Source organism: Opisthocomus hoazin, chromosome 8 (genome assembly GCF_030867145.1).
Source record: "Opisthocomus hoazin isolate bOpiHoa1 chromosome 8, bOpiHoa1.hap1, whole genome shotgun sequence".
Taxonomy (NCBI): Eukaryota; Metazoa; Chordata; class Aves; order Opisthocomiformes; family Opisthocomidae; genus Opisthocomus; species Opisthocomus hoazin.
In genome coordinates, this window is record NC_134421.1 from 18,816,495 (window position 1) to 18,831,115 (window position 14,621).

The window sequence follows — 14,621 nt, forward strand, 5'->3', positions numbered from 1 at the left end:
TTGCACAGCCAGAGGAGTTGATTGGTACACAGAATGAGGTGATGTGAACGGTGCGTTCACCTACCCACAGACACAGCTCCTGGCTGGCCTTATTGCTGAGATGTTGTGAATGAGATACACTGCTTTATTGGCTTTGGCCACCTCAGCTGAGCTGACCGGCTTCCAAACCGGCTTTGAGCAGGACTCAGGAACAAGGCTGATCTGCATGTTTTTTAATCTATAGCTATAGACTGTAGCCACATTTCCACTATAGAAAGTGGCAGTACATGACTGCATTATATTCATGTACCAGGTGAACTGTTGTTGTTAAATGGGTTTGGTCTGATCACTAGCATGTTCTTAGCATGCTTCTCAGGATCATCCGAATATACAGTCACAGTTGGAAGTCAGAAATTAGTACTAGGCAAGCTATTGCTTGAAACATCAAGCAACGAGGAGGCTTTCCTCCATCTAACCTTCCTTTGCATGTTTTTCTTTACTGCTTATTCAGTTCCTGGCTTACAATTCTGTGCTCCTTCCCGTCTGCTTGTTCTAGTCGTTTTAAGTAGTCTTGATAATTGACAGTCTAAATTTTACTGCTCATAAAACCCCAGAGAGCATTGATTATGACTTGAGTTAAGCAAGTGGCATATAAAATCTCACAGCCTTGCAGCCGTAGGGGAATGTTATGATGAATGTATTTCTTGGGAGCAGCAAGAGGTTTGGAGTATTCTGCCAGCTCTGTTCTGGGCATCAAATGTTACTAGTGACTTGCAACCACTAACAGCATTTCATTTGGGACATTTGCCCAAAAGTACGAAAGTTTTGGAACAGGCTGCCCAGGGAGGTTGTGGAGTCTCCTTCTCTGGAGATATTCAAGACCCGCCTGGACAAGGTCCTGTGCAGCCTGCTGTAGGTGACCCTGCTTCGGCGGGGGGGTTGGACTAGATGACACACAGAGGTCCCTTCCAACCCCTACTATTCTGTGATTCTGTGATTCTGTGAAAGTTGATAATATTTTTGGTGAAGTGGGTGTGAGATGTACTGAGAGGCATCTCTCCTCATTAATTACTTTTCTACTTCAGTCAGAATCAGGAAGTGCAAAGGCATCCACAGAGTTGAAAAAGATACTTAGAAACGAAATGACACTGTGCATAAAATGCACAGAGATTTTATTGAAAATCTTTCTTTGACTGTGTTCTAAACCCTCTGTTACCTTTTCTCTTTCCTTTTATCTAACCTCCTTTTAATCTTTGATCACAGGCTATTTTAGGCACTTAATCCAGAGTGGACAAAAAGACCACGTTGCTCAGATTCACTGCTTGGTTCTTGGGCACTAACAGGAGATGTTTGTATTTGAAAACAGTGAAATATAGTATCTTCTCAATAATGTTTTCCACCTGATAGTAAAATAAAATCAGAACTACCTTCCAAGGAGAGTGTATTCTCCCATTCACATGACTGCTTCTTGTTGAAATTTTGTGACAAATATTCTTTTTCTTTCTCTCCAGTTCCAGAAACCAAATGACTTTTCACCCCCTTTCCGCTTTGGGACAGTTCCCAATGGCAGCACAGAAAGGAACATTCGCAACAACTACCCTGAAATGCACAGCTATATGGTGAAGTTCAATCAGAGGGGTGTGGATGATGCACTGTTCTCGCTGAAGACTGGGTGAGGCTTTCTTTTTCCAGGCTTACTCACCACAGAAACATGAGTTCCTTGCATGCTTGTATGGAAAATATTTTGTGGAATTTGGAAAATGAGCCTCTGTTATCATTCCATGGTTAAAATTATAGCAAGGCCACACACAACACAGAAGAGTAATTTTGTGGTTCTCTTAGCCAGGTTTTTCTATTGACATCTGTGTAAGATTTTCTGATTTTGCTGTGTTTATGACTATTTGAAAAAAAAAAAAGAGGATCTTCTGTACCCTGATGTATGTTAGCCTTGTGTATAGCAGTCCCGAAGACCTTGCTTCATCAAGGTGTTTGATGGTGATGAGTCCTTGTGCATACACAGGAAAGGCTCACAGACCTCTGTGGACAAAATTTTTTCAGAGTGTTTATATTGTCATCTCAAAATTCCTTTGTTTTCCCTCCTTCTGTGTATAAAAGATTATGTTAATCAGGAAGCTGAAACACTCCTTGTCAGACTAATCCCACCCCAGTGTATCACTAGCTTATATAGTGTAATGGAAGGTGTGCTTGAAGAAAATAGCTTGGAAGTAGCCCTTCTCCCTGGAATATTTTAGTATCAAGGGTTGAACAAAATGTTCGAATAATAAGGAAGTGTATAAAATGGGAGCATTTCCTTAGGTAACTTGGGAAATGTGGGAAAAATCATCAGCAAAAAGCATTTTTTAACAGCTCACCCTATTTTAATAGCAGTGAGTCTGTAAAGGAGCTAACTTAAAATTCCGTTTTGCATGCCTTTGTCCTTTATAATTAAACACCTCCTCCCAGAGCTGAGCATTTTGGTTGTCAGAGCCCACCCAACCCAGTGAAAAAACCATTCTTGCTTACATTCGTCTTGCACTGTTATGAGAAAGTTCATTCCAAAGCACAAATGAAGATGTTCAGCCAATTTAATTACTGGATTGACTGAATATTCCTAAACCTGTTTGCCAGGTTCAGAGGCACATAGCCCATTATAAATGACTGTACCATTGTTGGATGCCATCCTGGGAAGGTACATTTGCCAGGATAGTCATCATCCAGGAAATAAATATGCTCTGTCCTGGAAATATATGGATGAAATAGAGCTCATCACTTGTGGTAGATGTCATCCTGGCTTCATATCCACCCTTAGACAGACTTCCCCACAGATATGCACTTGAACTGAGATAATCAGCATACTGGAAATATATGTGCAGGAGGTAGATTGCAAAGATACATGGGTGTGAGAATGTGCAAGGTGGCAGGTCTTTGGTCTTTTATCAGAAAGTGCTTCATTTCAGACCTATCGGGAGGATTTACTCTTCAGCTGTCTTTGGTTATGTGGAAGGTGCAGCCCCTTGAAACTGCCCACCCCCCCCCCCCCCAATCAATTTGTTGCAGTGAGAGGAAGGCTCTCCTCAGTCTCTTGTGCTGTCTACCCAGCTCAGCCCATAATGGGGATTTCTGTGTTGAAACAGATTTTTTCTCATGGTTTTCAGCTAAGCCCTCTTTACCACAGAGCTACTCAGCATGGTAAACCATAAAGCTGCCATTGTGGCCACTTGGCATTCGTAAAGATCCAGTAGTGCTTTTTGCAGTAGCTGAGGAGTTAAACATGATGTCCTGACTATATTTAATCTGAAAAAAATACATTTTGCTCAGATAACTCATGCCAGCAGTTTGAATTGGAGATCATCTTTTCCTTACTCCAGCCCCTACTTCGCTAGCTACTATTCATACATTTTACAAAGCATTTTAGGTTCCTTTGAGATGAAAGCCAGTACAGAAATATAAGCTGTTCTTAGGACTGTAGATCTCCTTGACTTCTTTTTCATTCATCTTTATCTTGCAGTATGTTTGTGTTGCAAATTTTCTTTCAGATCAGAAATTATGATTATCAAAGAGTCAGAAGTAGACTGTCTTCATTTATAATCTAGCTTCACCTGTAAACAGGTTCTAGGCTTAGATTTTAGTGAACTCTGATGAAGGTGAAGATGCAACCTATTGTAGTTTATCTGAAAGAGGTTCATTTCTGCCTTAATTGCCGTATAATGCCTTTGAACTCATACAGATCTTTTCTGTACTATACCCCTTTTGTTTCTTACACCTGTGCAGGAAGTTGGATGCTTTCATTTATGATGCAGCAGTGCTAAACTACATGGCAGGCAGAGATGAAGGCTGCAAGCTGGTGACGATTGGGAGTGGGAAAGTGTTTGCCTCCACCGGCTATGGCATTGCTATCCAAAAGGACTCAGGCTGGAAGCGCCAGGTTGATCTCGCCATTCTACAGCTTTTTGGAGATGGTAAGTGATAAGAAAAAGAGGAGTTGAGGTTTTCCTAAGAAATACCAAGTTTTGCATGTAAGAGTAGAAATTTCTAGATCTGGTGCTTTGGATTTGAATTGAGAACAGGAAATTGTTAACAAGGGTTTGATAGAGGCATAACACCAAAATGTGAGGATGTCACTTCTTTTATGTTGTTGATGCAGGGTAGCAGTATCATCAAAAGCAATGTCAAAAGCAGTGAAAGTTTCACCAAAGCAGCTCAGATGTGTGTTTGAAAAATATCTTGTGTGAAGAATGTCTTATAAAAACAAGATTTCTGTTGTGAACTTTTCACTGCCTTTGAGGTTTTGCTGTGACCAAACCCACTAATTATACTGGACTTTCTGTTGTCATCCCATACTTTATCATTCTGGACAGGATTAAGCTATGTAGCGTCTACAAAATTAAAGAATAAATATTTCTGGATGAAAGAGTTAACTCAGATTTTTCAAAACCTCAAAAAACCCGAGGAAGGAGTTAAGACTCAGAAGCATATTTTGAAGTGAGTTTTTAATCAGAACATTATAGTTACCTAGTTCATGTCTTACCTTACAGAAAAATTGCTATTATTAAAAAGAAAGGGGATAAGGAATTCCTCCTTAGAAAATATTTCCCTGCATTTTCCTTTCCATTCCATATTACATCTTGCTGTGTCCTTTTTTTGAATAAATACAATTCACAAGTTATTTATTTATAGGTGTTTCTTTTTTCTGAATTCTAAAAAAAGCATACAATATAATAAATATGGAAAGAACATAGCTCTGATATACTTCAGCAGAAAACTGGCCACCTGACAAATAGGGTGTTCTGTCTCCTAAACAGACTAATATGCATTATTTCAGAAAAAGAAGTAAATTCTCCATAAAGCTTTAAAGACTGTGCTATGGCGCCACATAAGTATACATATTTTTTCCCCCGTCATTGAACTAGAGGTTGAAAATGTGAAAAACTACGTTTCCAAACAGCATGAGAAGAATTGCCAACCTGCAAAATGAGTTTGTTTCTAAATGTCTCAGTATGAGTGTGTGTGAGTGTTTATCTTTCTCTCTCTCCCCTCATGAAAATACCATAATGGGAGTAAGTGGGGTATGAAATTACACTATAGAACATTTGTTCCTAGCTGATAAAAATTAGTAATATTTTTGATTGGTCAAAGGGCTTAGAAGTGTTGAATTTGGACAAAATTGAAGGGAAGAAAAACAGGTGAAAATGCACGAATGTTTTTGGGAACATTGCACTTAGTTTTAATGAACTATGGATATGATGGAAACAAATTCAAAATCAGACATTTTAATTTTAAAAAAATCATCATTTTGAATTTGGAGCTGGAAATGTACAATGTTTTCCTTTAGAAGTGACTCATTTTTGTCCACCAGTATCAGTCACTGATTTTTCCCTTCATTGACCTAATACGAAAGTGGAAGTTTGTAAGGCCAGGCCTTCAGTCACCTGGTGGACAACTTTTTCAGGATCTCACTGTAGACATTTGGCAAGTATGATAGCTGTGTCCTGTGGTACAGCTTTTTGTGGCAAATATCTGGCTGTAGAAAAATCCTGTTGCCTTCCCTGCGACAAATCACACTTTACCTCTATCAGAAGGGCAGTCAGTATATTTCATGGATATAATAGATGTGGAAAAAGAGCATGGCCATTGGAAATTACATCAGATCAGCTTCTTGCTTTCACTCAGTCCCAGCTGGAGCTCTTTAGCCATTTCAGGGCTGGCTAACCTGTTTCTTTCCTTCCCTCTGTCTTTCTAGGGGAGATGGAGGAACTGGAAGCACTATGGCTCACTGGCATTTGTCACAATGAGAAGAACGAGGTTATGAGCAGCCAGCTGGATATAGATAACATGGCAGGTGTCTTCTACATGCTGGGAGCAGCCATGGCCCTCAGTCTCATCACCTTCATCTGCGAGCATCTCTTCTACTGGCAATTCCGCCACTGCTTTATGGGTGTCTGCTCTGGAAAGCCTGGTGTGGTCTTCTCCATCAGCAGGGTAAGTGTCATTATCTAGCAGGGACGAACAAAGGGTTTATTCAAACAGTACTGGGTACTGGAGATGGGGAAATCCACCAAGACTGTCTAATACAGAGGTGGCAGAGTGGTGGTCCGCAGGATAAAGTCTGGCATCTTTTCACTGTTAATGTTGCAAGAGCATCTAATGCTTTTCTGTGACATCCCTGTTCTCTGCTGGATTATGGTAATGGAAACGGAAATTTCACATGGAGATGAGAATGCAGTATAAAGAGAAGTTAACTGTAACTGTCTGCTCCTCCAAAGTGAGTTGTGAGGAGGCCAAATCTGGGGACAAGAAGTCAAGTAATGCTGGATAACATGATTAGAAATTCAGGATTTTTTCGTTGTCCTCTATATTACAGCTGTTCAGCTGACCTTATGGTAACTAGAAGTGTGTTATCATGGACAGTCAGAAGTCCCTAACCAAAAGCCATGCCCTAAACCATACAGAAATCCTTCCACAGAGGATGACCACGTGAACTTAGCAATTGCTTTATGCAAATCTGTTTTAAATGTAATATTCACATTTAAAGCAGATTCTAGTCATTTCTGAGTCATCTTTCTGTTATTAGTGTAGCTAGCAGCATCCCATTTGGAGTTTTTTTTCCATCTTTCAAGGCAATGGTCCCTTCTTCTGATCCACTCTGAACTGAGGTCAAATCCAAAAAGGACAAACCTTTTTGAATGCAGAGGCACAGCCTCCTTTCTACATGGTTAGTTTCTAACCTGCTTTAGTCTGGAGATGAGGTGGGGGATTATGTTTGGTGATCCTTAGCTAAGTACAAATTCTTTCATTTTGGGGTTATCTGTTAGACCTGGGCCAGGTTGGTGAAAAGTCTGAAAAGTGTTAATCATCTGCTAGCTGCTGAGAAACCATGGTAACATGATGTGATGGTGTCCATTTCACAACTGACATTAATCAGCAGGTGCCATTTGCCCCTTTCCTTCTGCTCCTTGGGGCATCCCATGTAAACAGTCTGTGTCATGGATGAAACAAGCTAGTGGGAAATGTGGAGGGATCAGGCACTTCTTCTGTCTGGTTTGAAGTTGAATAGACAATTTTCCCTTTCAGAGATGTAAATTTGCTGCCTGTTATCATTGTTAAATTTAACAGAATGCAATTAAAAATTCTATTGTACCTCACTCAACTAGATGCAAAAGACCTAAATACCTATTCAGCAGTCCTGCTCTTTCCCTGTTTCCTTTTCTAATCTGTACTGGTAATTAATATAGCTAAGTTTATGACAAATGAAGCTGTTCCCTTTTCAAGATAGCTGCTGTCTTGTTGATTCACTGATGTCCAGATGAATTTCAAGGGCCGAAACAGGCTTTCTTCCGCTCGTCCATACAGAATCATTTGTCTTGATGCTTTTTTTCCCAAGGATATTATTTTCCCCATTTGCAATTCTCTGTTACACCTAATAGATCTGATTAACTCTTAACAAGCAGGTACTCCTCCATGTGACAGATATGGCCTGAAGCAAAGCAGAGGAAGAAGAGTGGAGGGGAAGGAAAAAATGTGAGGGCAAGAAAGAGAGGCAGAACAGCAAGGTTTGGTAGAGAAGGTCTTATTTCAGCTGATTTGGTTGTGCTTTGTGATGGGAGGCTGACAGGCCTTGCTGTCCTACAGGAACATGCTGTTGTTGTACAGGATGCTTCCCAGCCCAGGTGACCTTTTGTGTATTCTTTGCAGGACCACTCACCTTCCTGCTTTCTCTCATTTCAGGGTATCTACAGCTGCATCCATGGTGTAGCCATCGAGGAACGCCAGTCAGCAATGAACTCCCCAACGGCGACTATGAACAACACCCATTCTAACATCCTTCGCCTGCTTCGGACAGCCAAGAACATGGCCAACCTGTCAGGGGTCAATGGCTCACCGCAGAGTGCCCTGGACTTTATTCGCCGTGAGTCGTCAGTGTACGACATCTCTGAGCACCGCCGCAGCTTCACCCACTCAGACTGCAAGTCCTACAACAACCCCCCCTGTGAGGAGAACCTCTTTAGTGACTATATTAGTGAGGTTGAAAGGACCTTTGGTAACCTCCAGCTGAAGGACAGCAATGTGTATCAGGACCACTACCACCACCACCACCGCCCTCACAGCATTGGCAGCACCAGCTCCATCGATGGGCTCTATGACTGTGACAACCCACCCTTCAATGCCCAGTCACGATCCATCGGGAAGAAGCCCTTGGACCTGGGGTTACCCCCTGCCAAGCACAGCCAACTGGGTGACCTTTATGGCAAGTTTTCCTTCAAGAGTGACCGCTATGGGGGCAGCGGGGCCCACGATGACCTGATCCGCTCAGACGTCTCAGACATTTCCACTCACACAGTCACCTATGGCAACATCGAGGGCAACGCGGCCAAGAGGCGGAAGCAGCAGTACAAGGACAGCCTGAAGAAGCGCCCAGCCTCCGCCAAGTCCCGGCGGGAGTTTGACGAGATAGAGCTGGCCTACCGCCGGCGCCCGCCCCGCTCACCTGACCACAAGCGCTACTTCAGGGACAAGGAAGGGCTACGGGACTTCTACCTGGACCAGTTTCGGGCCAAGGAGAACTCACCACACTGGGAACATGTGGACCTGACGGATATCTACAAAGAGCGGGGAGATGAGTTTAAGCGTGACACGGGAGGAGGAGGGGGTGGATCCTGCACCAACAGGGCTCACCACAAGCATGGCTCAGGTGAGTTTGGCGGAAGCAATGAGCACAAGCACGGTGTTGTGAGCGGGGTCCCGGCACCGTGGGAGAAGAACCTGACCAACCTAGACTGGGAGGACCGGTCCGGGGCTAATTTCTGCCGCGGTTGCCCTTCTAAGGTGCACAACTACACACCATCGGTGGTGGGGCAGAACTCCACACGCCAGGCCTGCATCCGCTGTGAGGCCTGCAAAAAAGCGGGCAACCTGTACGACATCAGTGAGGACAACTCGCTCCAAGAGCTGGATCAGCCACCTGCCCCTGTGCCCGTGGCTGCCAGTGCCACCTCTTCCTCCAAATATCCTCAGAGCCCTTCCAATTCTGCCTCCAAGGTGCAGAAGAAGAACCGCAACAAGCTCCGCCGGCAGCACTCCTATGACACCTTTGTGGACCTGCAGAAGGATGACTCGGCCCTGGCCCCCCGCAGCGTCAGCCTCAAGGACAAGGGCCGCTTTTTGGAAGGGAGCCCCTACGCCCATATGTTTGAGATGCCAGCCAGTGAGACCACCTTTGCTAACAACAAGTCCTCAGTGCCCGCCACCAGCTACCACCACCACAACAACCCCGGCAGCAGCGGGGGCTACATGCTCAGCAAGTCGCTCTACCCCGACCGGGTCACCCAAAACCCTTTCATCCCCACTTTTGGGGATGACCAATGCTTGCTCCACGGCAGCAAATCTTATTTCTTCAGGCAGCCTGTGGTGGCAGGAGGGCCCAAAGCCAGGCCAGACTTCCGAGCCATCGTCACCACCAACAAGCCGGTGGTCTCAGCCCTTCATGGGGCTGTGCCAGCCCGTTTCCAGAAGGACATCTGTATAGGGAACCAGTCCAACCCCTGTGTGCCTAACAACAAAAACCCCAGGGCTTTCAATGGCTCCAGCAACGGGCATGTTTATGAGAAACTCTCCAGTATTGAGTCTGACGTTTGAGTGAGAGGGGAAGAACGTGGGGAGGGACTGGGGGTGTATGTGGAGCATGGGACGGCGGGGTGGGATCAATCCCATCGGCTGCTCTCCTGGGTCATCCTTAGTTTGTGGGATACTGGAGTTCTGCATAGTGCAGCACTGGTGACAAGTGCCACCTCTTTGGTTTCCCCTCTTCCTCCTCCTCTTTCCTACCCCTTCCCTTCTATCTCTTTTTCCATCTTCTCGCTCCTCCCATTCTCCTCCATTCCTGGCCATTGCACTTTACAGTGACGTCGGAGTTGGATATCCTTGCTCGTAATTTCAGGAAGCGGAGAAAAAGGCAGGGAAGAGGTGGGCTGAGCGGGAGCAGCAGTGACTCTAGCATTTCACTTTTGCTGGCTCCCAGCAGAGAAAAGCATGTGCACACACATGTGTGTGTGTCGCAGGAGGAGACAGCAGAAGTAGTGTAATGGACATGCAGGAAAATACGATTGCTCAGGCAACTCTTCCTACAACTGCCTAGAAAAGAGTAATGTTTGAAGACGTGGAGAAAGTGAAGGGAGAATAACATGACTGACTTGATGATGCACTTATATGTTAGCTATACTGAGGTTCTCGCTACATTATTTTGTGAAGATTATGGGGGTTTAGGGCTGAAATATATATATATATATATTTGCGTATATGCTGAAGAGTTTTACACTAAAATTTTGAATTGTGTCCTGGGGGCTGTGAGGGGAGGGAGAAAAGATTTGTCTGCAGGTCTGGCTAGTGCTTTCACTATGGCTATTACAGCCTTTGAATCTGTGGCAGACCAGAGGGAGAAATGGAAAGGAAGTGGGGTCTGAATTTTGGAAAGCAAACCTGAAGTCAGGGAGGGTGCTGGGACCTCTGAGAGAGGATGCTTGTTTGCACTGAAATGAGAGGAGTTTGGGGAAAGGGGCGCAGGGCTGGTTCATTAGCTGTGAATTGCTCACTAGTTTTGACATACTTCAAGTTTGGGAGCAGTGTTTATTATGGGTTAGCCTATACGCAAGTATATACGATAACTTTATACTTGAAATATTTGTGGAGAAAGCAAAGTAAACCCATGATCCACTAAGGTGTCTGGATAACATACACAGCGGAATAGAGCTAAAGCGTAGGGAAAGGTGGGAAGTTTTGTCACTGTCACTTCAGGGGACACCAAGCCTGTTTTGGCACGTCCTTTCAATAAGGATGGCAGGGAAAACAGGCTTTTCATCCTTCTGCCCTCCCTATCTTTGGCCAACAGGTTGGAACAAAAAGAACAGGGTGCCCTCTGCCAATGCTGGCATGGTACTGGAGAAGAAAAAAAGATGCCATGAAAGTGTGTGTGTCGTGGCGGTGGGGCTAATGGACTGTTTCAATGCCTCCTTGCACATGTGGAAATGGGAGGAGGGTGTGCGCACCCACGGGAAATACGTATGTATAATTGCTATTGAATGTACAGGGGAAGTACATGGCTTGTCTTTCTGGGAAGGGGTGTGCTTGAATAAATGCCAGAGAGCACAGAAACTTGTGCCGAGGGCCGAAGATCAGACGTACAAGGCTGAGATGTGTGTGGTGCATATGTACGTGTGCCTCTGTGTGCGAGAGAGAGATACTAGCACAGGTGCAAAGCTGGAATAGCCTAGGGTTTCCCATCCCTGCAGTTGTAGTGACAGCTTTCCTGGTGCACCTAGTATCGATAAAAGCATTTTTTTCTTTCCTTTGTATCATTTTAGATGCAAGTTAAACTAAAGGAAAGGGAGCAATGGTAGGAGTGAGAAGCTGAACTCCCCTTTCATATGTCTTCTTTCTCCTGAGGTGGGGGTGTGGGCTGACCTCTCCTATTCTGAGACATATGGCAAAGTGTCTCCTGCTTATCCTGGGTCTGTCCCAGTGTCTTGATGACCGTGGCTCACCAGGGGAAAGGTTGAGAGAGCCCTGTGCTGAGGGCATGGGGACGCTGCTGGGGACTGACTCTGAAAGGAGATGGCAGCTCCATCTTTATGAGCCACACTTCCTGGAGCTGAAAGCCACCTCTCTCACATTCCTCACCGCACCCTGGCTGATTTTATCTTATCTTTCTCTTTTTAAGCCAACAGAAGGCCTTTTATTTATTAACCTATTTATTTTATTTATTTTTTAAAGCTGGGGTGGGGGGAGGGTGGGATTTGCCTGTAAAGTCAAAGAGTGTGAGGAGAGGGTGGGCAGGGTTGGTGAGGGGAATATTTTCTTGTATTTCACTGAGGAAATTAAGGAGAGAAGAGGGGGAGAGTCTTTGTAATGCCACCCCTTAGTCTTCGGGATAAGGGAACTTCTTATTCTTTCCCTCTTCTCTCATTACAATGACAAAATGGAAAAGAAAAAAAGAAAAAAAAAAAGGAAACCAAACAAATTAACAGAGCGATCTGCAATCCAGAACACATGGCAGCTTGTCAGATGCCTCTGACAGCAGCCACCAAGAAGGCGTTCCTTTCATTTGTAAATATTTCTTTTTTTATTGCGTTTTTGTATAAATTGGTGTTTCTCTTCTCGTGAATATTCAGGTCGTGGGGTGGGAGGGGAAGTTTGTTTCCGTTTTGTTTGTTTTCTACGACTTTTCAGGCTGCATTTTTGGAAGCGGTTTACGCGGGTCGAGGCCGTATGAATGAGGAAAAAAAAAAGAAAGAGAGAGAGAGAGAGAAACCCATGTGTGTTGTGTTCCCCCGAGGCCCCCCGTATTGCCCTGTCACCTTTATCTTCATGAATGGAAGACGCCGGAACGTCACTTCAAGCCTTGCCAGCAGGGTTTCATGTTTTGATGGGAACACCCCCAATTCCTTTTTGCATATGAACTCTCTGTACCAGCATCTCTCTGTGGAGTTTGGGCCTCAAGGCTTTACACTGTCTTGATAGTGGTGGGGTGAACCATCAAGCTGGCTGCTCAGGTTGGACCATCACTTTGACATTAAGAGACTTCTCCAATGCTACTTTGGTTTAGAAATCTTGGACCTGGGAAAGCTCGTGATAATTTCTGGTATTTCCTAAGGGCTTGGGGGGGAGATTGACAGCTGGCAAGGGCAGCTAATCTCTTTGGTGGTTATCTTGGTACTTTTCTGTCCCTCCCCACCTGGAACGAGGAAACCTGGAGGGTGGCTCTGCAGGGAAATTAAGCCGAAAACAAACCAAAAAGAAGTTAATGGAACTTTTTTCAAATCTCTTCTTAAAGGTTCTGATTTTTGTGTTCCGGGGTGAAAGTTGGTTCGTATTTTCTCCGAACTGGTCTGTCCCTTGTTCCACTGATTGGCAAATGATAGTTTGCCAAAATCATTATCTAGTGTTGATACTGTTGTAGCACTGTTAACACTCCAAGTGCTCTGCAAACATTAACTGTGCCACAAACCACTCGAATGCTCTAGGGCAACCAGAAAAGAAGAACTGGAAATTCTGGACTGAACCACTGGTCTAACCACAGGAGCCTGGTATTTTGCCTTCTTCCATAATAGATTAGGCCACGTGTCCATCAGGTTAATCCTTTCTCCTATAAGCGATCTTTTCTGGTTGCTTTGTTTATTTTAGTTCTGACAGGTCAACAAGTTTTGGGACAGAGATGAAGGGAATGGAGTGGGAGGGGGGAGGGTGTTACTTCATAATCCAGAAAATAAATTGATGATGTTATTAAACTCTGACTATATATTTAGAATTTTAGATTTGGTGTATTTTCATTCTAAGTATTCAATTGAATCAATCTGGTAATATTAGCAGCAGGTGTTGTCTATACTAGAAAATCACCTATGTGCTGTTTATTACCTGTCCAGAAAAGAATGGTATTTCATACCAGAGCCTGACAAAACTCCACATCCCTTCCCTTGCCGTTTCTCTCTCTCTCCTGTAAAAAAACCCAGTATTTTCTGGGGCAGTATCTGGGAACATTTCCCCTCTCTGAAGCTTTCTGCACACAAGAATACTGAGCAAAAACCATTGTGTCCTCTACAGTTTGGTGACCTCTACTGTATATTTGCAGCCAGCCTCCCGGGAAAGATTAGGCGCTTTTGGCAATGTTTCTGATGTTTGCCTCCTCACTCTAGACCCAGACATGGCTCTCTGAGAGGTATGTTCATGAGCCATGTTCTTCTTAAGTGGTACTGGAGTGTATGTACTCAGATGAAGGAGGATATGTATGAAGGACATAGAGGAACTACTCAAAAATTGTTAGAAATGTGCCGTGCGCAGTGGGAAGCAACTGGCAGGTAGAACTTACAGACGTGGATCTCCAAATCATAAACCTTCTTGGAGTATTCACACCAGCTTTTTACCGTAGTGCAACACAACACAGGCTGATGTAGTAGCTCTCTGTCTCCCATCACGCCTCCCAGTGAGGGCAATATCAGAACTTGTCGTGTCACATCATAAGTAGGAAACAAAAGCTGCAGTCAGGACTTGCTGTCTGTTGAGACAATGAAGCACACCGGCCCCACGTCCTCAGCAAAAAACTATCCTGTTCTGTCTGAAATCCAGCATGTGTTGCCAGAACTCTCCAGGCGAGAAGCCCAGTGGGTTCAAAATGCTCAGCAATATGCAAGTATGAACTTTGCCCGTAGGGAATTGATATTTCAATTTCCAGCACTTGGGGGGAGGAAGGTTCCTTTGTGATGTCCTGGAGGATTTGGTGGGGGAGTGAAGAGTTGCCAGGATGGGCCTCTTTGCTTCTGACTTCTTCAGCAATGCATGGTGATGTTGAGTTCCTCACTCTAAGAAGACACTAGCATCCATCTTGAATAAAGCCCCTTTGTACCTTCAAATCAGGGTTGTTTCTCACAGCAACATTGCCACCAAAAGAGAGAGGGGGAGACAGAGAATGAATATGATGTTGGTGACAGGTTAGAGTGATCAGAGATACCTCAGGGATCTTTATAGGCAAGTCTTTGCTTTAGAGCTTTCTATCAAATGTGGCATATCCTCCCACCTCCATTGCTTATCAACAGATGGAAGCAAGCCTGGGAACACAGCCAACAATCAGACTTAGGCCTTTCACACATCCTCCACTC

General features: G+C 44.4%; 1 protein-coding gene across 4 annotated transcripts in view; it reads left to right on the top strand.

Annotated features, from left to right (window-relative positions):
• The window catches only part of GRIN2B (glutamate ionotropic receptor NMDA type subunit 2B), a 211,213-nt gene extending 199,472 nt beyond the window's left edge, over positions 1-11,741 (top strand). For all 4 annotated transcript variants that reach the window (XM_075428941.1, XM_075428942.1, XM_075428943.1 and 1 more), the window contains 4 exons: positions 1,491-1,651; positions 3,751-3,938; positions 5,720-5,958; positions 7,705-11,741. In XM_075428941.1, coding sequence (XP_075285056.1) covers positions 1,491-1,651; positions 3,751-3,938; positions 5,720-5,958; positions 7,705-9,612 — 2,496 coding nt within the window. In that variant the 3' untranslated portion in view covers positions 9,613-11,741. The remainder of the gene's footprint in view (positions 1-1,490; positions 1,652-3,750; positions 3,939-5,719; positions 5,959-7,704) is intronic.
• The last annotated feature ends 2,880 nt before the right edge of the window (positions 11,742-14,621 follow it).